At 46.3% G+C, this 24,605-nt stretch overlaps 10 protein-coding genes across 10 annotated transcripts; 4 read left to right on the plus strand and 6 right to left on the minus strand.

Moving 5' to 3' along the window:
• Nucleotides 1–1,983: 1,983 nt before the first annotated feature.
• PADG_02637 (E2 ubiquitin-conjugating protein UBC1) lies at nucleotides 1,984–2,983 on the plus strand (the record flags this gene model as incomplete). Its single annotated transcript, XM_010760243.1, has 3 exons — nucleotides 1,984–2,259; nucleotides 2,414–2,718; nucleotides 2,809–2,983. The coding sequence occupies 3 exons, from the start codon at nucleotides 1,984–1,986 to the stop codon at nucleotides 2,981–2,983; spliced, it is 756 nt and encodes a 251-aa protein (XP_010758545.1).
• A 979-nt stretch (nucleotides 2,984–3,962) lies between these two features.
• Nucleotides 3,963–5,568, plus strand: PADG_02638 (TFIIH complex kinase subunit CCL1; the record flags this gene model as incomplete). The annotated part of the gene is made up of 2 exons (XM_010760244.1): nucleotides 3,963–4,334; nucleotides 4,453–5,568. The coding sequence occupies 2 exons, from the start codon at nucleotides 3,963–3,965 to the stop codon at nucleotides 5,566–5,568; spliced, it is 1,488 nt and encodes a 495-aa protein (XP_010758546.1).
• An 807-nt stretch (nucleotides 5,569–6,375) lies between these two features.
• PADG_02639 (protein fmp52-2, mitochondrial) lies at nucleotides 6,376–7,140 on the minus strand (the record flags this gene model as incomplete). The annotated part of the gene is made up of 2 exons (XM_010760245.1): nucleotides 6,376–6,512; nucleotides 6,585–7,140. The coding sequence occupies 2 exons, from the start codon at nucleotides 7,138–7,140 to the stop codon at nucleotides 6,376–6,378; spliced, it is 693 nt and encodes a 230-aa protein (XP_010758547.1).
• Nucleotides 7,141–8,091: 951 nt separating this feature from the next.
• On the minus strand, nucleotides 8,092–10,113 carry PADG_02640 (ABC transporter ATP-binding protein ARB1; the record flags this gene model as incomplete). The annotated part of the gene is made up of 3 exons (XM_010759765.1): nucleotides 8,092–8,218; nucleotides 8,296–9,437; nucleotides 9,499–10,113. The coding sequence occupies 3 exons, from the start codon at nucleotides 10,111–10,113 to the stop codon at nucleotides 8,092–8,094; spliced, it is 1,884 nt and encodes a 627-aa protein (XP_010758067.1).
• A 999-nt stretch (nucleotides 10,114–11,112) lies between these two features.
• PADG_02641 (uncharacterized protein) lies at nucleotides 11,113–12,146 on the minus strand (the record flags this gene model as incomplete). The annotated part of the gene is made up of 2 exons (XM_010759766.1): nucleotides 11,113–11,706; nucleotides 11,880–12,146. The coding sequence occupies 2 exons, from the start codon at nucleotides 12,144–12,146 to the stop codon at nucleotides 11,113–11,115; spliced, it is 861 nt and encodes a 286-aa protein (XP_010758068.1).
• Nucleotides 12,147–13,192: 1,046 nt separating this feature from the next.
• PADG_11462 (uncharacterized protein) lies at nucleotides 13,193–13,432 on the plus strand (the record flags this gene model as incomplete). The annotated part of the gene is made up of 1 exon (XM_010760628.1): nucleotides 13,193–13,432. One exon carries the CDS (start codon nucleotides 13,193–13,195, stop codon nucleotides 13,430–13,432), a length of 240 nt encoding a protein of 79 aa, XP_010758930.1.
• Nucleotides 13,433–15,018: 1,586 nt separating this feature from the next.
• Nucleotides 15,019–15,939, plus strand: PADG_02642 (uncharacterized protein; the record flags this gene model as incomplete). The annotated part of the gene is made up of 1 exon (XM_010760246.1): nucleotides 15,019–15,939. The coding sequence occupies one exon, from the start codon at nucleotides 15,019–15,021 to the stop codon at nucleotides 15,937–15,939; it is 921 nt and encodes a 306-aa protein (XP_010758548.1).
• A 1,432-nt stretch (nucleotides 15,940–17,371) lies between these two features.
• Nucleotides 17,372–19,112, minus strand: PADG_11463 (uncharacterized protein; the record flags this gene model as incomplete). Its single annotated transcript, XM_010760629.1, has 7 exons — nucleotides 17,372–17,867; nucleotides 17,979–18,005; nucleotides 18,069–18,137; nucleotides 18,209–18,326; nucleotides 18,383–18,529; nucleotides 18,606–18,834; nucleotides 18,906–19,112. The coding sequence occupies 7 exons, from the start codon at nucleotides 19,110–19,112 to the stop codon at nucleotides 17,372–17,374; spliced, it is 1,293 nt and encodes a 430-aa protein (XP_010758931.1).
• Nucleotides 19,113–20,699: 1,587 nt separating this feature from the next.
• PADG_11464 (uncharacterized protein) lies at nucleotides 20,700–21,548 on the minus strand (the record flags this gene model as incomplete). Its single annotated transcript, XM_010760630.1, has 4 exons — nucleotides 20,700–21,022; nucleotides 21,102–21,188; nucleotides 21,267–21,435; nucleotides 21,504–21,548. 4 exons carry the CDS (start codon nucleotides 21,546–21,548, stop codon nucleotides 20,700–20,702), a joined length of 624 nt encoding a protein of 207 aa, XP_010758932.1.
• Nucleotides 21,549–22,037: 489 nt separating this feature from the next.
• PADG_02644 (uncharacterized protein) lies at nucleotides 22,038–23,073 on the minus strand (the record flags this gene model as incomplete). The annotated part of the gene is made up of 3 exons (XM_010760247.1): nucleotides 22,038–22,097; nucleotides 22,193–22,966; nucleotides 23,029–23,073. 3 exons carry the CDS (start codon nucleotides 23,071–23,073, stop codon nucleotides 22,038–22,040), a joined length of 879 nt encoding a protein of 292 aa, XP_010758549.1.
• Nucleotides 23,074–24,605: the final 1,532 nt, after the last annotated feature.

Here is a 24,605-nt window from a genome sequence, read left to right on the forward strand (position 1 = left end):
AGAGCGCCGATTTAGAAATATCCACTCCTATTCGTCTTCTCTGGTTTCGCGGCCTCTCACTGCTGGAATTGAAGGAGTGTTGGATCATGGCTCTCGGGAAATATGAGAGATCCTGCATATGTGTTCTGAAGGGAGTTTGCAAAATGGGCGGAAGCCATCCAACTTAAGACCATAGTTGCCCGGGACGGGTGCGTGGTTACAGTTTGCTGACACACCCATAATGACGGGTGTAGCGGGTCGAATTCATGAACAAGGGTGCGGAGCAAGTCGTTATAAACTCAATGGATATTGTGGTCTGAGTGAAGCGGCGATGTTTGATTGGTCCCCGGAGAGCAGTGGTCGTAAACCGCCCCCGCCCAAAATACCACCATAACCAAGGAATGAAACGGATTCAATCTACTGGGCAACGATTCTGGCAGATTTGACACACAGCATAAGGACCACCCACACCCATGGACCCAGGCAGCAAGGATGAAGTGGCAGCAGCCCTTCCATGACAAGTCGGCGGAATTTTACGGGATGCGATGAAAAACGCTTGTTGGCGAAGGGTCCCGGAGCACGTATCACATCTAGGGACTCCAAATCCATCTGTATTTCAAGATCTCATCTCTCCCTTCTTGGTAATCGGAGGGAAAAGAAAGAGATTTGTTGCGTGCCAACTGCATTAACTATTATTGTATTATTGTGGTCTGCTGTGGACCCTTCAAGATCGCTTTCCAACAACTGAGCCCCAGAGGACCAAGGCCTTACAATAGACCTTGCATAACTACATTTGATTATGTTGATATATGATGTTTGTGAGCCAGACACTATTTAAACAAGAAAGCACCAGGGCCCCTATAGTAGTTAATAAGTAGACAATAATTGGTGGTGGTTGGGTGGGGTGGTTGTTGTGTTTGAAAGTTCATGTTTATAGTTAACTAGGTAGTTAACTATGGATACGGTTGTTTGTTGATGCCATCAACTTCACTAACTAGTTTAACCCGCCGCTGGATGGTGCCTGTTTTTCAGCTTCGTAATCGCTTCTTACGCTCTTCTCCATCTCACGCAATCCATTCCCAATTCTACCAACAAACAAACATTGATCTATTAAATAAGCACAGATAGATCCATTTACCCAATCCTACTCTAGATTAACCTGTTCAACTCCGTTGATCGTCCTCGTCCTCGTCTCTCCATCTTGAAACCCGACTTGACTCTTGTCTTCAACCCCATATTTACTCACCGACCGCAGCCTGGTGGATCCCTGACTCACTCACTCTCTATTGAGCTGTGCCTTGACCCTCCCCAGTCACCCATTCAAGTGTTGGAACGCTGTCATCCGTCACCCGAGCCGCTATCCTCAGCCACTTGTTGTCCGTGTTGAACAATCCAGCGCAGCCGCCCCCGTTGGTCGATCCTGTTTGAACTGAGTTAAAAAAGTCCCGCCTAGCTTCCAAGGTATGTTGTTCCCGCCCAACGACGACATATATTAATTCCCCTCCCCCCCATACCTAACTTTGCCCTCTCTCTCTTGTGTTTTGTTGCATAAAACTCTAATGACCTGGAATGACCTGATCCAGCGGGTCCAAGCATACAGGGTAGATCAAAACCAACTACACAACAACATCCGTTTAGTTTCCCCACTGCTTGACCTGCTTCCATCCCAACACGGAATATTTAACAGAACTGATCATTTCTGCCTTGCCGGGATCTTCGACCCCAAACAATCCCGCACCCTAATTTTTGATAAGCTAGGGAAAACTGCATCGTCGTATCCTCTTCTCCTGCTCTACCCCTCACACCTATTCTCAATACAAGCAAGCAAGCACTGCGAAACTACCATCACCACAACTGCCACGACTACTCACCCCATAACTCAAATCACCGCCCTTTTTTTTTTTTTTTTCTTTTTCTTTCTTCTTCTTTTCCTTTTCTTTTTCCTTTTCTTTTTGCTCTCACTCCCCCCCGAATCAACTCCACCTCCCCGCTCATCCAGCCACGATGTCCACCTCCCACCGCAACCGCCGCATTATCAAGGAACTCAAGGATATCAGCGAAGACGCCCCTGCAGACAGACACTCGAAAATCTTTGCTCAGCCGGTTGGGGACGGAGATGATTTGACACACCTGAGGGGCCAATTTCAAGGCCCCCCCGGTACCCCTTATGAGGACGGGACGTTCTACGTAGATATCAAGATCCCTGACGAGTACCCTTTCCGCCCTCCGGTAATGAAGTTCGATACCAAGGTCTGGCATCCGAATGTCAGCAGTCAAACTGTGAGTCAACTACCACAGAAAAGAAAGCAAACATACGGATAAAACTATCCCCAAAAAAAACCAATGAATCCCCTTTGATGATAGTTGAAGGGATAGGGACGAGATGAAGGCGGGAAGAAGGATTATCATCTGCTGATACGGCACTATCATCTAGGGAGCTATCTGTCTCGACACCCTCTCAACCGCCTGGTCCCCGGTTCTCACCATCAAATCCGCTCTTCTCTCCCTCCAGTCCCTCCTCAGCACACCCGAACCCAAGGACCCACAAGACGCAGAGGTGGCTAATATGCTCATGCGGAACCCCAAGGAGTTCGAGCGGCATGCGCGTAGGTGGGCCATTAAATATGCCGGTGCCCCCGAGCGAGAGCTGGGCGAGAGTAGCGGTGGGGCCACGGATGAATCCATCAGAAATCAGAAGCAGAAGTCGAGGGAAGAGGAGGAGCGGGAACAGCTAGCGGCGTATGGACTCTTATTTTTTTGGTGTCTTTGGTTCTGTTAAAAAAAATTGTTGGTTGCTGCGTATATACTGACTTTTTAACCTTTCTGTAGATACGAGGGGTACAACAAGGATCTCGTCGATCGCTTCTGCAATATGGGATTCGATGTTCCACGTGTGGTATCTGCTTTCAAGTATGTTGGCATTGACCGGATGGATGGGGAGGACTACGAGCTGGAAGAGGCATATATGGGTGACGTTACAGCCCGCCTTCTGGGCGAGCCATGAATTAGTTTATATAAAACATACAGGCGATTTCGAGATGCGTAAACGATTGGAAGGAAAATTAGGGATACCTCACCCTGGCCCTCTCTTTCCCCATTAACTTTGTTATGGAGCTTTCCTCTTGTCTCTTGCTCTGGCCTTTTCCTCTTCTCTACTGTCCACAGAATCCTGTCCTATGCTTTGTTTTAAACATACTATAATGTGTTTTCCTTTCTTTCTTCCCATTCCCATTCTGCGCTGTCTCTATACTGCTACTGCTCTTGGCCACTTTCCCTTCGCCTTTTTTTCTTCTCCCCTGTTTATTCTTTATGCATTCAGCATTCTCATCCCTCCCAGCCATATTACTTCTGAATGAACCTCGGAGCAAATTGATGGAGGAGGGGGGAAAGCGTATGGTGCCTGGTGCCTGGCGAATTTCTTTTATATATTTATTTCGTTTTACCCATTACCTGGGCGTTGGAGCAAAGATGAAGAATTTCGCATCCCATTATGGACCTTCCGGTTATCTAGTTATCGTGTCATTGATTAGGGATTAGACTTGATTTTTGTGCTTGGACCTGCAGTACATTTTCCTCAAATGCTATATTTCGTAGACACTATATGTAAACATCTATTTGTGGTTGCTGTACTGCACTGCACATATCTGCTGGTGTTGAGAACAAGCTTCGTGGACTGGATACAACATGCTTCCACTTTGGGCGATGACATCAGGCACTGCACTTAGTTATCTTTTTGTGTTGTTTCTTCCCGCTTTCAACTTCAACATCCCTTGAAAGGACCATATCCTACAACTAAATCCCAACAACTGCAACAAACACCTGCAAAGCTCAAATCATTGCTATCTTCATGTTCTATATCCCTTTCCTACTCCCAAACGATGTCATGATCCACAATAAAACTGCAAACCAAGGTTCGCTGAGATACGTTCACTCCCGAAGCTGAACCTTAAAGCTCCAGCTTCCCCCCACATCCCCCCATCACCATGTACGAAGACGAGATCTACCGCACGTCTTCACAATACCGCCTCTGGTCATTTACCGAAGAATCCCTCCACACAATACGCGCCAACACCAACGCAGTCGCCAGTGAGCGTGTCAGGGCCGCATTACGGCGGTCGACAACGGACGCGAAACATACCACCCCGCGGTCGGGGAGCGGTACGCCAAACCCAGCTGGCGATGCAGATGATAGTAGCAATAAAACACCAGAGATGGCGGGGAAGAATGGGGAGCAAACTGAGAGGGAGATTGAGTGCTTGACGCCTGAAGAGGAGCTGGAGTTGGTGAGGTATTATTGCGAGAAGACCATGGAATTGGGGGATGAGTATAAGCCGCCCCTGCCAACGGTTGTTAGGGTATGTTTATGATATATCATCTCCTTGATGTGTGATTTATGGAGCTCCTCAGCTTCATATTTGCCAATTGGCTGTCTGCGCTAATGACTTGAAATGTTTCTATTTATCTGCTGCAAAGGCTACCGCAATCCAATATCTCCGCCGTTTCTATCTCAGCAATTCCCCAATGACCTACCACCCCAAATCCATCATGCCCTGCGCCCTCTTCCTAGCTACAAAGACAGAAAATTACTACATGTCCCTACGCTCATTTGCAGAGCACATCCCAAACTCGACACCAGAAGATATCATCGCACCCGAATATCTCCTCACTCAGGGACTGCGCTTCACATTTGATGTCCGCCACCCATTCCGCAGCCTGGAAGGCGGGATAATGGAATTAGGAGCCATTGCGAATGGCAACGGGGCTCCAGGGCCATACCATCCAGAGCAAGTGAGCGCCGGTCTGCAACAATCGATACTCTCACTTCCACCCCCTCCTCCATCTCCCGCAAACCCAAATCCAAAGGAGGTTCTCATAAGCTCCCGTCTAGCTAAGGCGCACCATAATGCACGCGAAATCCTACGCTCCGCCGCGCAAATGACGGATGTATATTTCCTCTATACACCGTCTCAAATCTGGCTCTCTGCCCTCCTCCTGGTCGATAAACCACTAGCCCAATTCTACATAGACACAAAACTCGTCCCAACCGATCCGCAAGTAGCAGCAAACGCAGCAGCAGCAGAACCACGCCTAGACTCCCCAGCCACAAAAATGTTCGCATCCCTCCGGGCTAAACTGTCTCTCGTTCTCGACTCCTGCTCCACCTCCCTCTCCACCTACCAAACTAACCACACCCCCGCAACCACGCCAGCCACGATGAAGAACCTCAAACGTATTGGGAAGAAGTTATACCATTGTCAGAATCCGGAGAAGATGGATTTGAAAAGCCTAAGTCGCGCCGCGAGGCGGGAGGGTTCCTCTGCGGCTTTGTCAATGCAAGGCGTTTCGGGGCCTGTGGATACGGACACTGTTGCGGCTGCGGGTGATGTAACTGCTGGTGCCGATGCTGTTGTTGATGCTAGCACTAGTGCTAGTGCTGAAGCGGGTGCTGGTGTTGGGAGTGAGGAGGATGCGGAGCTGCAGCGGGCCGCGAAGAAGCGGAAACTGGAGAGGGAGAAATTTGAGAAGGAAGGGGGGATTCTCTTTGGAGGGGATTTGATGGAGGAGAGGAAGAGGATTAAGGATGTGTAGAGTTATTTGGTGGGGCAGAAGGGAGGGGAAAGGGGGAAGGGGGAAGGGGGAAGGGCTCCGTAAGTGACCTTCGCAATTTAGGGAAATTTCAGAGACCAATCTGTCACTCATGCTTAGCTATGTCAGCGTTGGCCACACGTATGTTGGTAGCGTGTAATGGCGGTTCTCATACGCTCCTCATGCCCCTGTTTTGTTGTTTATACCATTATGTGCCCAATGTCCTTTGTATTGTACTTCTAACCTGCTGTTTGATATGCTGTCAATACAACTTTTAAAATTGTTCGAATATTCTCTGATTCCAATTCCGGCTGGTATGGACATGCGTGTCTTCGGAGCATCTGGGATATGAACGGATTGCCGGCTGGGTCTTCCAGATGCGGATATGAGCAATGTGGTTTTCAGATATCTTCCAAACTCCGATTATTACCTTTTGGCAGAAGCTTCATTAGAGATAACACTGAGACGCCAATTCCTGTCCTGCTTCAACCTCGTACCTCCAAAGCTTAAACCCCCTTCACTTTTCCCCACCCCCTTTTCCCCCAGCCAAATCGTTCACACGCACGCACGCACGTACAGTAAGTACATGAAGTACTCACCAAATAACACATCTTAATCCATCCTGCAACCTCGTTGCCGGGTTGACCCCGTCTAAACCCCTAGGCAATCGAAATAAGAATTTGTATCAAAAGCACGAGGTTTTTCTATCTGTGCAGCCTGCAACCATCTCGTACCATGGCCTCGGGATATATCAGGTAAGTATTAACAACAGAGCGTCCCAAAAATGACTCCGGTGGGGATCATAGTGTATTACCCCTTCCATTCGTCTCTCCCAAGCCTGACGATTTCGAGCGGTTTGAGAATCCAATATTTCGACGGTGCTTTTCCCTCTTCAGCCATACGAGCGGCTGATACAACTGCTCTGCCAACAACGGCTTCATGCTGAGCTATATGGAACAGGTAAGCATATGGTCTCGAAACACGAACAACAATTGACTAGGTTGCTTTTTTCCTCATACCGAATCTGTCCTGGATGCCTTGTCCCAGCTTGTTCAGCTGGCCAAAGATATAATGCTCCAAGAACGGAGCTTTAGGCTCCCCATTTCCAATGAGCATACCTGGCCTCACGATAATAGCATGCTCGAACTCGAGCTCCTTGATGGCATTCTCTACTCCAAGCTTCATCTTCCAGTAGGGAACGAACATAGAGAGAAAGCTGCTGGGAACATCAACGGATATGAACACATATGTCGTCACCCCCGCGTCCTTGGCTGCTTTGGCATTCTCTATGCATAAATCATGGTCGATCTTCCACTGATTATTGAGACTGCCGGCTTTGGATCTTTGGGTGCCGACCGCGTTGAAGACCACTGATGGCCGGGGAGAAAGGGATGAGATCATTCCTCCCCATTTCGAGGTGTCGACTTCATGGAGGGCTTGGAGCTTTGAAGATTGGACATTCGGGAGTCTCCTTGAGATAGTCTTGACGGATGAGAAGGCGTCTGACGCGAGGAGAGTGGCTAAGATCTGAGAGCCCGATTGCCCTGTACAGCCGAAAACAGCTGCAGTGGTCATGGTGAAAGATTTCTAGATGCTGACAGCCTCTGTTTCAAAAGGGACGCTTACCAATAACAAGTGAAGCGAGAAAGAAGTACTCTGTATTGATGGATGTTTGAGCTATTCACCTTGGAAATGAACGAAGAAATATAACGATATATGTACTTGGATAAACACTTCAGAAAAGCTAGGAGAATAATTTTAGGCAGCACTCAAAGATGTCACTAGTTGCAGCCTTGATAATTATCCCATTTCTTTAGTTCGCGTCTTAAGCCTGCCTGACCCTTGGCAGGGCTGATCCGCTGCTTATCCTATAACGATCTTAGTTTTAGGTAAAAAGTACCAGGGCTAGGAATGAATGGGCATCCCCGTTACCCGTATACCTTTTAAGACAACAATTCTTGCATGGCGATAACAACGGCTGAGGAAGCGGGGAAGCTAACAGCTGCATCCGGTCGAGCACAATATAATGGCTGAGTTTTAACAAGTTTTAAGCAGAAGAAATCAAGGAATCTATAGTCGAGTAACTTTTTCCTTTTAACTAGATCTGAAGAAATTCGTTTTTGCACTTGCCACATAGCTAATGTGGTCCTCCTTTTATATCCATGGAAATGTGTAGGTCAAAAGCAGAGAAGATAAAAGAGATATGATGGGGAGAATAATCAAAATTCTACTGTGCGGATGCGTATACTTTTCTGCTCAGGGAGGAATTTGAAGAACAACACGAACAGAACACAAGAAAGCCTATAACACTCAGGGGAAGGAAAAACGAACAAAATAAACCTGGGGAGGATTAGAATTCTTTCGGCCCATTAACGTTTAAGAGGGAAAAGAATCTTTTGCATAACATTTTCGTCGTGTGCGCAACAGGCTTGTAAAAGTATGTAAAACTAGAGACGTGGAATAGCTACTTCTAACGGATAGGCAGAAGAAAAATATGCGAAGAAAGGTGAAAATAATTAACGGAATCTAGACTTGTCCGGCAGACAGCATCTTTTTTCGTAGATGGGCCTTGTACTCTCCGATAGAGCCATCCCATCGGCGGACGGTCTTGTTTTCACAGACCATGATGTCCTTAGCGATTTTGTCAAGGAGTCTGTATTAGAAACATGTTAGCTGTGATATTGAACACCATGGTTTTAGCTTAAATGGGGTCCATAAAAAATTGCGAACCTGAAATCGTGAGAAACGACCACAACACCACCGCTGAATGCATTGATGGCATCAGCCAAGCTGTCAATTGTAGGAATGTCCAGACCGTTAGTCGGTTCGTCCAGAAGCAGCATGTTAGGTCCCTCAATTGCCAGCAATGCGAAGACAATTCTGCTCTTCTGGCCTTCGGACAAAGTTCCCATGAGGGCGGTTTGCGCCTCACCAGTCAATCCGTACCGGCCCAGTTGCTGGCGCCAGTATTGATAATCCTGACTTTTCTCTGGATACTTGTCGCGTACGAATTCAAGAGCGGACTTTGTCAGATCGAGTTGCTCTGCGGAGTGCTGGCTGTACATTCCGAGCTTTAAGTGGGTATGCCGTGAGACTCTGCCGCCTGTGGGGTTAAGTTTGCCAGTCATGATGCGGAGGAGAGTGGATTTGCCAACACCGTTTGGTCCGACGAGGGCGGTTCGGGAGTCCATATCCACACCAAAGTCTAGATGCTCGTAGAGGTTGTCCTCTTGCTTTCCGCTGTAGGAGAATGTAACGTCATCGAAAGAAAGAACAGGGGGTGGGAGTTTTTCGACGTCTCCAAAGCGGAAAGTGAAGATTTTATCGGGGACGACAGGTTGGATGAAGCCATCTGCCTCCATCTTGTCGAGGATCTTCTGGCGGGATTTGGCTTGTCGAACAAGATTTGCATATGTACCAGCAGAGGCGATGAATTTCTTGATGTGGGCGATTTCTTCTTGTTGCTTGTGATAGGCCTTCATCTGGTTGACTTCCTGGTCGGAGCGGACTTTGTGGTAAACGTCATAGTTACCACCATAGTATATCAACTTGTTTTGACGCATGTCAATCATGTTCGTGCAAACTCCGTTCAAGAAATCCATACTGTGAGAAACGAGGACGAGTGTGCGGTCCCATTTCTTCAGGTACTCCTCCAACCACACGCAAGCTTCGAGGTCAAGATGGGCTGTGGGATCGTCCAGGAGAAGTAGAGAGGGTTTGACGAAGAGAGCCTTGCCCAAAGCTACACGCATTCTCCATCCTCCGGACATATCCTTTGTCTTTTTCTGGATGGTACTTTTATTGAAACCCAGACCAGTTAAAATGAGCGCTGCTCTTGTGTGGAAAGTTGAAGGGTCCATGTTTTCCATGCGCTGATAAGAGTTAGTCCTCGTTGCCGGGAGAGCAAAGTAACGGAATATTTATGAACCCTACCTCGTACAGATCCTCAAGGATAGGGCTCTCAGGTCCCTCTTTTTCCAAGATTTCTTCCGCTAATTTATCCAATCTCGCCATCTCGTTCTCTGCCTCCTTAACAACCCACTCAAGGGCCCCCAAGTCGCTTGGTGGGGCACCCTCATTCAGGAGATAGATGTCGATGTGCTCGGGAATTGGGTACTCTCGCTTGTCAATTGCCTTCATCAATGTGGATTTTCCGCAACCGTTTTCACCCAACAGACCGTACCGTCGACCGTAGTTAAGTTCAAGGGTGGTGTCGGTAATCAGAACTCGGCCGTGGAACACGAGGGAGACGGAGTTGATCTTAACATCTCGGCTAGCGGGAAGAGAAGCAAGGACGCCAGTCGTCACTCGATCCGAAAGGCCAAACTTATCCACTTGGGAGGTCAACTTCTTGACATCGTCCATTTTGGACGCACTTGTTGCTGACTCTTCCGGGAAGTATTCTTCGTCCCCATTCACCGACGATGCTTGCGAGGGATTCTTTGAGTTGACCTTGGACGAAAGTCTCGATGTGGCTGATTTCTTCTTCTCATCCTTTCCTTCTGCGGCACGTTTGGCCTGACGGGCTGCTTTTGATGCCGACACCATTTTTGCAGTCTTTCCCCTTCTGGTTGCTTTTTCCAAATTTCTTTTCCGCTGTTCCCGATTTCAAACCAAGGCATTAATATTTCCTGATTTTCCTCTAAAAAAGAAAGTGTCGGACAATAACGTCAGCAATATTTCTAACTGCGCTCTACAAAACGAAGTAGAACGTATGATAGTCTATAAGTTGACGTTGAGAAAGAGGCGGAAATAAACGCGATTCGAAAGGGCAAAATAAGGGGAGGAGGGTTGAGAGGGGCGTTTTGGCCTTTTATCGACGATAGAAAATAGCCCTAACAGTGGGATGAATAGTCTAGCTTAACAAAACAGATATGAATGACGTTTAGAAAACAGAAAAACGGGAGCCCCTCACACAAGGAGAGGCGAGTCGAATACTCGATAGGAAACTCCGTTAAAAGAAAACCAGAAATAAGAGAGAGGGGAGAGAGAGCTCTGGTGGATGCTTGAAGAGCAAAGTCGAAATTTTGCAGAGCCCCGAATTATGTAAACTCAGCTTAAGAATGACGCGGATTAGGTAAGACGCCACGCTTCGCAATTTCGGCCCTTTGTTAGAGTGATGATCACGTGATCGAATACATGTCCCAACGGCAGGTTTTGTCTTCCGGCACTCCTGAAGAGCTGAAGAGGACGTAGTTACATGACTGGGAAATTCAATATCGAAGTCATCTGGTGGCAGAGTAGGTTAATTGCCAGGGGGAGGAGACTGCAGAGCATCCTAATTTTCAGCAATCGGCATGGCTGTTTGCGCGGGTTAAAAGCCCGAGACAGGCGGGCATTCCCCCTTTCTTGGTTCTGGGGCATATCTTACGGCGTCAAAAGCCGGAAGTGATGGCTACGCATATGACGAATTGAGTTGACAGTGCTGATGAGTGATTCACGTTAAATCTGTACTGCCCTATTCAGGCCATTGAGTTCACCGGTAACCCCGTTGCTCACTGAATTGCACGTCATAAACCATCTATTACTAACTCTTATGTTTTTCATCTATATCCGCCTGCTCAAATGGTCTAAAAGCTGGAGTTCTTCAGAAGAGAGAAAGAGACCGTCAGACACCGTCACTCGCCCACGCTGGATCATTATCATATGGTCCTTACGAATCTGTCCGTCGATGGTGCTCTCCTTTGGTATGTGTTCGTCATCGTCGGAAGATGCTGTCTCCATATCTGTCTTCTCGGTGGCTTCCGTGGGTTTGAGATCTTCTGGTGTCCACCAGTACAGTGGAAATCTTCTGTGGATGTTGTTGAACAGCAGAGCTGTGGCCAAGACGAGAGAGGAACTGAGAATGACGAGAGGAATGAGCTGCCAACCGAGGCGTCTGGTTCCCACATCTACCGATGCCAGTAATGCAGTGGCTCCGGCCGGTGGGTGGACTGTCTTGGTGAATACCATAGCGGCAACGGCGACTGCACATGCTAGGGGCCCAGATAGCCAACACAGATCCTCCCCATTTGGATGCATTGCGAACAATTTAGAGATCCCAACTGCTATAGCTGATGCGATGACATGACCAAGCATTGCATTTCGAGGCTGCGCGAGAGGGGATTCTATAGTGCAGTATTCAAGCACAGCGGCGGCACCCTATATATATATATACTCGTTAACACCGTGTTTTTGAAGAATACACTGGAGGGTCATCTTTCATTTCCCCCCATGGTAACATTTATGTAGAGGAAACAAATGCAGATAAAAAGCAGGAAACTGGAATGGGGCAAAAACAATATTCATGTCGTTCATACGGGTCATCGACTCACGAAGCTGCTAATGATGGTGAAACGGCCGTATTGCTGGAACACGGGAATATTCATTGTTGCTGCGGCGACGATCAGCAGTCCACAGAACACCCCTAGCATCGACCAGAGCATGACGAGGACATTTCCAGAGTTTTTGGGTGGTCGTGACCTATAGCCTAGGAAATGTGCAACGGGGCGGGGCAGAAGATGCCATCGAGGATAGGGGACGTAACGATTGAGAAATTTGTCCACATCAAGATCCCAACTGTACGTGTTGAATAAAGGCATCTGAACCAGGGATTCAAACTGACCGAAAGCGATATCTGAAATGATAGGAATGGAGAGGGGAAATTAAAATGAAAAACAAGAAAATAGAAAGGGTCTAATTAAGTTCCCGGAGAAACTTGGATTGAATCACAGTACATTCACAATACATGATGCTTTCGAGGGGCTGTCGACAGGTTCTACATAAAACTAGTTCCATACGAATGAGGGGAAAGAGGAGAACGAAAGACAAGCCAGCTAACGGGTCAGATCAACACGGGAGTCGTCTCAAACGGTCGCTATTCATGCCGAAGAAATAGTCAGGATACCGGACGTTGAAATAAGTTCTCCTCAATATGCGTCTTGCACAGTAGTTACCTTCGGCCGACTGCGGGTTGGCCATGTTGCAACTATTTATTTTGCGTGGAGAGGGACATGGTTTCTCCGCGGACTGAATGTGCAAAATGGTAACTTTCTCCAACTTGACACTCAACTTCAACCTTTCTGGAGATAGAAACCAGCCCGCGGAGTGACAACCGGGAAAAAAAAAACTTCTTGGTATGTATTATACATGCATTCATTCTTCGGTGCGTCGATACCCAACTACAAATCATGTTATTAATTACCTAACCTTAGAAATTTTGTGTTGTCCGTTCAGTTGGCATCATGCCATACTACTTGTGGGCAAATAGCCCGTCCAATGTACCGCAAAGGTTGTCACTAAAACAATGACGGGTTCAATCTCAGCCAGTTATTTAGTCTGGAGAGCGCATTCTAATTTTTGGTGGGGTAGTTAATCAAAAAAAAAACTCTGAAATCCCTAGCACAGGTTTTTGTTGTGTGGTTATCCATCGAAGGAAGATGTGGAAACTTTCCCCTTCCTTTACTCCCGAAGTTTTGATCTTCTGCTTCGCGTGGATGTTCGCGGAAGGAGATTGTACCGTTCCTTAACCACTACGGCAGACGGGGAGACTTCGCGGGGATCGCCCAACCCCAAAGCACACGCAGTGGAGAAAGGTTAACTATCCAATTTTCTTGGCTTTGAGTGGCACGACAGAATCTTCTCAACAATGGGAGACGGAGGCGATGCAGCAGAAAACATGACGGATGAAAGAAGAAATTCTGGTGCCAACAAGGCAGGTTTTACCTATCACAGACAATCCGTTTCGCTCGAACTACCAGCTAGTTATAGCCAATGGACGAAGCACGAGCCATGCGATAACTCAACCCCGCCTGAGCAGTCTCTCTTCTACGGAGGAGTTGGAAATCTCAAAAATATCCGGAAAACGTCTTGGTCGTCATTCGCCTGATGGTTGATCTCAGAATGATTTTCAGAACTCAAGTTAACAGCCGGCTTGCAATCTCGTGTGAGGCGTCGATTTTGCAGATTATCAGCATTTTCACCCGACTGGTTGAGATAACATAATTTGTAGGAATCGGAAGACTTGGTCAGACGATGATTTGCTGAGCTTCTTGTTTTGGGCTGCAAAAGCTAGTGGCGTGTTCTCACCTTTCATTTGCTACAATAAACCTCCCACGGAACGACCATTGCATGGTCTGGAGTTCCAAGGGCGGCAAACTTCCAAACCGCTATGAGTAATTCACCCAAACGTCCGTCCCGCTTTATCCCTAAACCTCGAGTCCCTTTTTGGTAGAGCTGAAAAACGACGTTTCACCACGATTGCTTCTAAGGTTGGTTGGTAGTAACTACATGAAACAATCGAATACTTGGATACAATCCTCTTAGGTCCCAGCTAATTTGCGTTGAAAATATCGGATATACCTATCTATCCCCAGAGGCAGCTCGCCCATCTTCTTCTTCAACTTCTCTCATGAACTACACTTATCTACCCTCTACAAATTAAGCATTTTCCCGCAAGCTCTGGGGTTGATGAGAGTATCATATTAGCAATTTTGATAGAACAACCAGAATGCTTGATTTTTATTCAATACATCAGTGCACTTCAACTCTCCACACAGGTGAAGGACTGTTATATTTCTTGAATACAAGGGGAGAGAGTGCATGAGCTTCCAACCCCTGATCATTTTACACAGGACTTTGAAGCAGCCGCTATCTAGTTCCCGAGGGACCCTGGAAAAGTGATTGATGAATTGATGAATTCAGACATTCTAAAGAAGCATTTACCCCAACAAGAACGCGCTCCACAGAGGGTCCCCTATAGCGCTGGCTAATCACACTTGAAACATGAGCAAGTCTACGAATTCAATTGATACTCCCAGGAAAGAATATGGACCTTATTGATGTCTTTCGAGGTTTCGAGGTCGTTAATAGAGAATTCCGAATCACGGTCTCGCCAACGACCCCTTCAGCTGCCTTCGGGGTGTCCATTCATGCGCCAAATCATACTTCGCCGAATCCCAGACTCTTTTCACTTTACCAAGCCTAGCGGACGCTATTTGATGTCCCCCGCTCTAGCGCCTGTCCACGGGAATGTTCCACCGAACCTTCTAGGGGAGAGCATTGATGAAGAAGCGCGTATCCAGTCACTGAGAATCGCCAAAGTTGTTTTCAATAGACGGATGGTTAACAAATGATGACCATTTACAGTCATTGGGCACCCGGAAAATAATAGCCGGCGCTCTGAGATGTCAAATGCAGCATTTTTGAATAACTATGGGTTAAAAACTAATTGACGCCAATTGAATCCTACGTTTAGTCACACTCCACTTCTCTACAATCCATCCTTCCATCCCCTATTCAACTGAAGAGTGCAATCTTTTTTTAGAAAAACTCTTTTTCCTTCTGCCAGAAAGAAAATAGTTTTCAATTTTCGACTGTATTACTCCGCACCTCGAACCCGAAATTCAAACCTCTAAGCCCGCCCGCTAAGAAGAAATATATCGAGAGGCTGGAAGGAATAAATAGATAACTACAATGCGTCAAAGATTCCATATCCTTCCGCTTTCTCTCCTCCTTTGCTTATGCCTCACATTCTCTTCGGGCCAAAAACTCACGAATGACACAATCTGCCCCCCAGCGGAAAATATCGTCTACTCGCCATTCAAGCCATGGTTCTATTTTTACAGGGGCAGCAGCCAACTCTGTTGGCAAACCTCAATCTGCACTCTTCAACTAGCCGACGAAGCACGTAAACAGCAATTCGGCGCCACCGCATTGATCATGGGTTTAATTCCCCTCACTCTCAAGGACGTCGCCTGGCCCGAGAGGCGTATAGCCCTTGTATCCGCGCCCTTGCCATTTGCCGCTGCCGTCCTCGTCCGAGCGTTGGGGCTCGAACCAGCCGTCGAAGGAGAACTTGAAAGCGACCAGGTGCAAAGATACATGCAGTGGATGCAGGGATATTTATTCGCCAATGTTGGAACGCGCTGGCGCATCTCAACGATTTTACGTGTGGGCACGAGTTTTTTGATACTATTGCTGTCGTACGGGATGTTGGCGGTGGTGGAAATATATTCTAAACGCAGCTCCCTGGGTTGCGTGTACCCTGTGTTTACACTTACTTGGTGTATCGTCGGGATATTTCCGGCGATTATTCATGCGCTCTTTGCGATCCGGCGGAGACGATGCAAGGGAGGGTCCGATCTGGTGTCGACTGGTAGTGTCTCTGCGATTCAGGGTGCAGAAGAAGCTTGGCCAGTTCAGCTGGCTTGGGGCGTCTATTATATCGCGGGCACCCTCGTATTCACGTCGATAATGGCGGTAACAGTCGCAGAGCTCGCAGTGTGGGTATTTGTGCAAGCTGTGGTGACGGCAGCGAGCAAGATATTTGCGCTGTACATCTGCTTGTTGTTGCGGAATCCTGACTCAGATGCGTATCCAATTGATGGAAATTAAGAGCTGATTTGTTGTGGATTTGGGGGTGTCCGGTTCCAGCAGAAATTATGCCCCCCACTCTTCTCTAGAGTTTGATCCCACTGCTTGTCTATCCACTCAGCCACCAGTATCTAGGAGCTCCGACATAGATTACCCTTTCACTTATTTATCATTGTTGTTTATTCAGAAGCATTTTATAAGGGTGCGGAGTTCCACATTGAGTTCCGGGAAGATTGCCTGGGTGATGTTATTGATTTTGACGACTGTTAGAGTTTCATGTTTTTTTCGAGCCCGACCTCCCTTTCTACTCTCGTCCGGCTGAGACATGATGGGGAATAAACAGCAGATATGTACAGTTCATGCCCAGGTAGATACCAGTGTACCAGAACAATTACTGAAGATCTTCCAGTTATTTAATTGGATAATGATGCAAATCCCCTCTCTGTACGTAAACCCATAAAATTGGTCCTCAGAAATGTAATCTTCCTACTCCATACGGCGTTCACACATGCGAGCAACAGCCCAGAGATCCTCGAAGCGATTGGTCTAGTGCCATTCCTATCAATCTATGAATAGGGGTTCATCTCGATCAGTTTTCAATGAGCGTGCACATGTCTTTAACCGAACAAAATCCTTGGAATTGAGTCCAAGAGCTCTGCAGCTAACAAAACTTACAGTACAAAAAGGAAAGATTATCCTCAAACAATATTACACAGGTAGTCATGCATGTATGGCTCGATGTCGATCATCGCCTTGCTCAGTTTTCATTGTTTGACGTTTAAATGGAACTTAAATATAAGGTTAGAATTTAGGTCCCGCAACCTCCCGGGAGCAAGTAACCCAGATTTTGACCCTCTTGATAATATGGAACCTCATGGACCAATTAAAGAGCATGGGAATAGTAGCAGAAACAGTCTGGTTTGTTAAATTTCTCTAAATATTAAATACTTTCCCCTTTTTGTTGGGATCGAAGTTGGAGTGAGCCAGTAATTGCCTGGCGGATAATGGAAAGGAAAACTATAGCAAAACAAGAATTCGTTGTTTGAACGTAGGGGTAACCAAATTTTATTCCTTTTCAGAAGGGTGTTGATGAAATAAATGAATACATGTTACGTCGAATGAAAGGAGGAAAAAGGGAGAAATGACATCAGAAGCGTTTGTTATCAGAGAAGAGTACCTGTTCGCAAAAGAACTGCAGGAACAAGAAAGAAAAAAATACAAGGGGTGTAAAAAATGTATATAGACACGAAAATATGCTCATAATATTCATATGCTGAAACAAAGGATACATACAAGAGGAGGAGAGGGAGGACAAAGAACGAAGCAAACGAAAGGTGAGTATGATATCAACGTACGCTACCAGAATCCCGTACCTATGTCCTTAAACGTAGGCTTGCAAATCTGAAAACGCCAGTTCCGAGGCATTCAATCCTCAGTTATTGTTAAATCAATATTAAGGAAGCTTCCATCGCCCGCAAGCCGATTGTGACTCGGTATTTGCGATCCCCGTGTCTTCCTCATCCGCCACATTTCTATCCTCTACCTGTATATAGATGTCTGTAGTTCTCACAATGGCTGGAAACCCGGATGGCACACCAGCAAGGATGGCATCTCGTTCGAGAACATTTTGAGAACCCGACAGCCTGGATGCGCTGATTTCGACTCTGTAGAAGCTTAAGGGACATCTATGTTGTCCGGTATTAGACTGTTCCGTAGTGCTGCTGCTGAGGTGGTGACTGTGAAGTATTGGATGACTTTGCCTCTCTCGAGACGTTGGATTCATTCGAAGGCTTGAGGAGCCATTGCCTCTGCAGTGAGCACGGGTGTTGCAGCTGTTTGTTGGCCATATCGGAGTTTTAAGGAGACTGTAGATACGGACAACGAATATTGTCAAAACTGGATATATAATGGGTAAAGAGGACGCTAAAATCCCTATTTGAAGTTCGATACTATAGAACGACATAGCAATTAGCTTGGTTATCGATTAAATTTTCAAATAGTCGTACGTGCAACAGGATCAAGGAACGGGAAAAACAGAAATACTTCAAGGACAATCATACTTATTCCAAAGTGTATAATCACTTTCACTGTTGGGCAGTTTAGTCAGTGTTTCGTTCAGGAGAAGAAGAAGGCGTGTCGCAGAAACTTACCGCCACATACTAGGCACTGCGAGTACACGCACTCGGTAAACGGTTTTTATTACTGCAGCGCTGCATGCTCTGAAACATTCTGTCAGTCCACTGTCTGGATATGTCAACTCTTGATAGACGCTGAGGGGCAGATGACATACACGTATCCAAGAGCAACGATGCCAATCAACGCCATTCTGGAATATGTGCTGGGGCAAGAATCATAGAAGAGAGGGAGAGGTAAAGTTGAGAGTATTATATCAATTGCGGTATTAATGGCTACTTCAATATTAGCTCTCGAAAGTGTTGTTAACTGTTCACTCGAGCATACATACCATCAGTTACCAGGCCGATAGTGGTGTATGATTGAATCGTAAGACAATGAGCACTAGGATCTAAATTGGAGTCCCAGAGAGCAGCTGCTGGAACGCATTGGAATATTACAATGCTTGCGGTAATAACCGTGAAAGTCAGAAGGAATCCTTTGACAGGCGTTCAATCAGTCTTCCAACTCTTGAAGAACGTATAAATGATTCGGACTTTAGCTCTCGAACATACCAATCATCATTTTAGTTGGACGTTGAATGCTGCCTCTGTCGATAGTTCTAAGGATAAAAAAGCCGCAGGATATTTTGACAGCGCTGATTCCGAGTGTACCAAATATTGCATGTATATATCCTATTTTAGCCAGATATTCGCGGTTTTCGGAGCTGAGAAGTGAGGTAGATTGTCCCAGCCCATTGTAGACCTCTCCTATGAGACAACCCAGAACGATAATGGAACATATCTAGAGAGTGCCATTAGTTTCTTGCCCTAATCCACAGTATATTTAAGCACGAAAAATAGTTCGAGCCTTACTATGGCCAAAAATACGGCATAGTCATCATGCCAGAAATGCCTATCAAGCATACCCCGAGCGTAGCATCGTAATGACACCACAACTATGCAGAAGCCAGCGAGACATCCCGACAGACCAAGAATCAAAGACACATGCCAGTCGCCCGCGAGAAAAGATTTAGACGAAAAATGTTCGTGTCCTCCATCTGCAGGAGTTTGTGACGGCATTATAGATGCGAAATCACATCCTTGAGACTATTATTTTGGTGAAGGAATAGGGAGAAAGGATTTGTCAATTTCCCCAGTACTTATGAGAATAAACGCTGTTCATAACGTCTGCCCCACGCGACCTAGCAGCCATCAGAGTGCGGGTCGGGACTGTGGGGTTTCAGGGATCAGCCTGCAAGCAAATAGAGTCACACTTCTTTGTCGTCGTCAATCTCCTTTTTGGAGAGCTAATCAGGTCGCCCTGTTTCGGTGAAGTGTGAAGCAGAACACGGACCGACCAACGGGAGGGGGTGCTCTGAAGAAGGCGTGAGAGCAGCTGGTCTTTTTACAGAACGTGGCTTCTGGACTTTCTGCTGGTTAACCCAACTATGAAAGACATATCGCAAATATTTCCACGTGGAATCCAGTAACAGGAGTTGGATCCTATTCACGGCTGCATCGCCCAATTCAGTTCCGGGAACCAAGCAAAAGTTCCCATGCAATGGCTTGAAAGGGAAAACAGATAAAGAACCCATTCAGCAAATCCGATCTAATGGGATAGAGAAGAAAAACAACAATGGGCCTAAGCCCTAAAGCCTCGGGACGAAAGTACACAGGGAGTATCAGGGCCAGGTCGGAACAGAGAACTCATAGCCTACCTAACTCCAACCACTAAACTCCGCACTTTCACGACAGCCTTACGTGAAATACTTGGAATCCTGCAAACGAAGGGGAGGAGGCGAACTTTGGAGGCAATAACCTTGGAACCGGGGAGGAAGGGGGAATTTTCTAGTAATTACGGGAAAACTTGGTGGATAGAGCATGCATGTGCCGAACCGATTGTAGAATAAAAAGATGAAGATCAGAAGTTGATAAGTCACATTTCATAGGCAGAATTCTGTCGATCAATGCGTATTGGCCACACAATATGCAGCATCGTGAAAAGGGACAAAGTGGTTTCAACAAGGCATCGAAGTTCGCAATCGTGCGATAAGAATTTAAAGGGAACAGAGGTGCTTCTTCGGTTGGTGTTGTGTTTTTTTAAAACCTTGAATTCGACATCAACATACACATTACACAACGCTATTTCTCGACCTTTGCTTACATGTCCAATGTCTTCCCCAGCTTAGAGCTTTCTCTGGCAAGTTCAACTAGCCGGACGATGCTGCTTGCTTCTGAAGCGCTGACTGGCACGTCTCCTTCACCAGCCAGAGAGAGCCCTTGCAAATTGACGTAGTATTCTGCATTGTAGGAGGCTCAACGGTAGGTACAAACATCGCTCCTCAATATACCCTGGTTGTAACTATTGAAAACACCTTGGCATGGTTGGTGCACGGTCGATGTAATGGTCATGATGATACGTATATCAGGGCCGAAAATTTATTACTTGACGTGCTCCCCATATCTGTCACTTGGTTCCTTGCCGTAACCGTAATCTCCAGGCCTTGGGCATGCTCTAAGTTGATCTTCTTAAATGTCAAGACAATACTATCGCCTAATAGGTCAATTGTCTCCAAGACTAGAAGTTTTGATGGCACTATGCACACACCTTTTTAAAACTGCTTTTTCTCCGCGAACCCAAAAACCTTAACTGCTTCTCTTCGGGACTTATACCGTAGCCAAAATTCGATCATAGTGGAGAAGCAATGTGAACGAATCTTCGTATCCTGAGTCGTTGTCCTCCCTCTGGGAGCCAACAGACCCAGTCAATTTCTTTGGAAGCCCCAACAAATAGACAACTTGATCGATGAGATGGGTTCCAAGATCATATAAGGCGCCATTTCCGGGCATCGGTTTTGTTTTCCAACTACTCTTCGTCGGTATCTCAGGGAGATGTCGGTAAAAGTGAACCTCAAAGTCAGTGATCCGGCCCAGAGAATCATCAGTCACCAATGTTGAAAGTGTAATGAAACCAGCATCCCATCTGCGATCTATTGAAATGCCCAAGTCAGAAGTGACCAGATGCCGAACGCTGTAGGGAATATGCAGCCAAGACGCACTCTGATATACGGAAATTAAACGCTTCTGGCTCTCCGATGGGGGGAACCAATTCATATGCTTCTTGGCGAGTGGGTGTAAACGGCTTTTTCACAATATCTACCAAACAGTTTGAAGAGAGTGAGATTCAGTTAGTAGTACATGCGTGCTGGTCGAAGAAGCCCGCTGACAGCATACCATGCTTCTCCGCTTCCAATGCTAATTGAGCGAAGGCGGAATGAGTCTCTGTAGTGGTTGTCACAACCACGACATCGACACTGGCATCTTTGACCATCTCTTCTGTTGAGCGATAGCTTTGGATGCCAGGATAGTCTTTCCCAGCATCGTTTGCAGGGTTTGGATTTCTCTGAACCACAGCATAGAGATTGAATTCTGGGACAGCCTCGACGAAAGGGATATGGAAAATCTTGGCACCAGGTCATATCCAATGATGCCCACATTGTAAATTTTTGGTGCCATGATGCGCAGAGAGAGGCGCGAGATATGTTGGAGTTGAATATAAAGAATCAATGGAGGGGGCTCTTATAATCCATAGTACCCACTCCTTGTACCAAGCGCTGGGAACAGATAACTACTTTCTTTCAACCACCAGGCCTGGAACAGAGATATACAAGTATGTGTCCTCCTATTCTCTTCAATTGAAGTGCCAGTTTTATGAGATTCATGCCACCGAAATAATCATCCATGAGACACAATCTTCAGATGAGATAATTGGTATGAAAGTCGGCCACCCAATTTGATGGATGAGATTGGTTTAATTTACTAGCTGTAACGATAGATTTCAGGATGTAACTAATCAGTTCATGAATACGATTACATAATCTTTCCTCCTCAGCTCAACCCGAGACTGCAGAATCTATTCAAACAACGAACAAAACCTCTGAAACTTCGCATTCTGGATATTATTCGCAAACTGCCCACTCTTCGTCGCCGGCCCTTCCTGTCATTCTACAGTTTGCTGATGGATGTCTTTGCAGTTCCAATGCAACGAGTTATTTCCACTCCATCCTAGAATTACGTTCAAGTCAGAATTTTCTGTCCGTGGTGTTGATACCGGCCAAGAGGGGAACGATGATGTTTAATCATGGAGACCGAATACTTACAGGTTCTCCTGTAGGCTCAAAGCTATTTACCAGTCTGCTTTCATAAATCAGATTTGGGTTGCCGTATATACTAACCGCCGTCGTCGCTTTCTCCCCAGAAATTCCATAGCGATTGATGATTGATTTGGAAAACCCTCGAAGATCATAACCTCGGCATGCAGCTGGATTAGATGCGGCTTCATGTCTCTTCTCCTCGACATTGCTCCTCACATACTTCAAGTATGGTGGGTTTCCTGGAGATATGACGTTGTCTGCTGCTAGGATACTACCGGGAACAATCATTTCAAGTTGCTCACAGAGTTTCAAATCGGCCACGTACGCCGGCTTATAATGGTCCAGAAACAGCAGATCAATCCGATTTATGGTGCCACTTCTGTGCAGATTGTAAAGGGATATATCGCTGGGCCCGATAATGACCTGGACAAAATCACCAAGCCCAGCCAGGTTCAGCAGCAATGTGGAGACTGCTCCGAATACAGGGTCCTTCTCCAAACTGTAGTATCTCTTCCCCCCGGCCTTTCGAACTGCATCCCCGAACAAAATGGCAGAATATCCCACATAGCCACCTAGCTCGACCATAACCTGCGGTTTGACTGCAGCTATCAAGGAGGTAATAATGGGTCCTTTAATTGAGCCGACATTCATAAGGTAATAATTATCCCTTCCATATTGATCAATGGCCTCCACGATCTTTGACGGAGATCCACGGAGTTCTTCAAGATTTGGTAAACTGTATATATAATGAAGCAATTCGACCTCCCGTCCATCACCACACTGCGCGCAGAAGGAGTCAGCAAATGGACTTGTCCGCCGGTGGACCGTTAAATTGTACTGACATGAGTCTCCGGTTTTGGCAAATACGGTCTGTCAACACCCATCATGTTGAAATCTCTCCGCGTAACCTTGGAGATCGTTGCTCAAATCCAAGTCCAGAAATATCTATCTTTTGTTAAACATTCATAAACCATTTTCACGTGGCGAAAAGCTGGGGAAACCATACATGTTTTAAATTTTCAATATCTCTGAATTTCTGACGAAATATTCGCGAGGATATGAAACTCTGCAATGCCACATTCAAGGGTGCCGAAGACTTATCACGCTTTGAGACAAGTGGTCTTCAATCTGCTTATTGCTTCGATGCACCCTAGCAGCCGCCGGTTCTGCCTTATTTATTATCTATGTTCTAATTCTCGGGACTTATATTTTTCTGTCGTCAACTAATTCCACACTTCGACGCGCCGTTCCAATCGCAACCCAGCACCCAAGTTCCCAAGGCTATTGCCAAATATGTTGAAAATTTAAGAAACGTTAGAACCAACTCTCACCAACCTCAACATATGGGCAAGAGACACGTTCTCCTGGGCCAGACCGACTTTTTGCTTCATTAATTCCTAGGTTTAGGCTTTCACCCAACAGATTGCGAATGTTTCTTCTCTCTAAAGTTCTTAGCCATCTCGCGAATGCATATAATTGACTCCCTTCTAGAGTCGAGATACGTCTTGCGTACGTCCAGCTGCATACTGAAATTTTTACGTTACCCACGCGCCACACACCACGACAACTCATCCCCAAACCATGCCGTTAGATCTTCGGAAGGGAGCTATGGATTGGCTTCATCGACGCTCCCTATTAATGCAATGTGTTTGGAAGGGCTTGGCTAGCACGATGATGAAATGCAGCCATCTGGCGTGGATGCAGCTTCCACCACGCCCCAATACCAAGGTGCGCCAGCCGCGCCACGATGATAGTTTATCGAAGCCTGATTTACGCTCACAAAATCGACTCCAACCCCCAATAATTATTATTCAAAGATAAGCAGAGTGAACCCGAAAGCGGCAATGACGGCAATGACAGCACGAAACCATAATCTTGGAAGATACATGTATTATGCCAAATGAGCCTGAAAATGCCATGGATTTCTTCAAGATCATGTTATGATATCGGTCCTTGTCGAAATCCATGTCGGTGATGGATAACTACATTTCAATTGACGTTGCTTTTGACTAGCTTACCCATTATTGCCCAGTGGAGGTCAATAATGCTCCCGGTGGAGAGGAACCGAACAACATCTCAACCCCAATGAATAGAATTTAAGCAGACACGATACAAATCCATTGTTCCATTGTATGACACAAACGTAATTCCTGATATCTAATTCGCTGCAGCTCAGCTATGCTTGGACTGGCTTAGCTGGAGCGGACAGACAATTTTCAAAGTTGACTTTGGCTGATCTTCAAGATAGTGTTAAGTGTGGCTTGAGATAATTGATCATTAACTAATTCTTCAATTTTCAGCCAGAGAAACCTTCAGCCGATGCCGATTACGGACAGAATTGAATTTTCATAAACTTAACACGCAATACGTATTCATTTGCCCTTACTCGTAGTTATACATCATTAAGGTTATTGTTTAC

Source organism: Paracoccidioides brasiliensis, assembly GCF_000150735.1.
Source record: "Paracoccidioides brasiliensis Pb18 unplaced genomic scaffold supercont2.3, whole genome shotgun sequence".
NCBI lineage: Eukaryota > Fungi > Ascomycota > Eurotiomycetes > Onygenales > Ajellomycetaceae > Paracoccidioides > Paracoccidioides brasiliensis.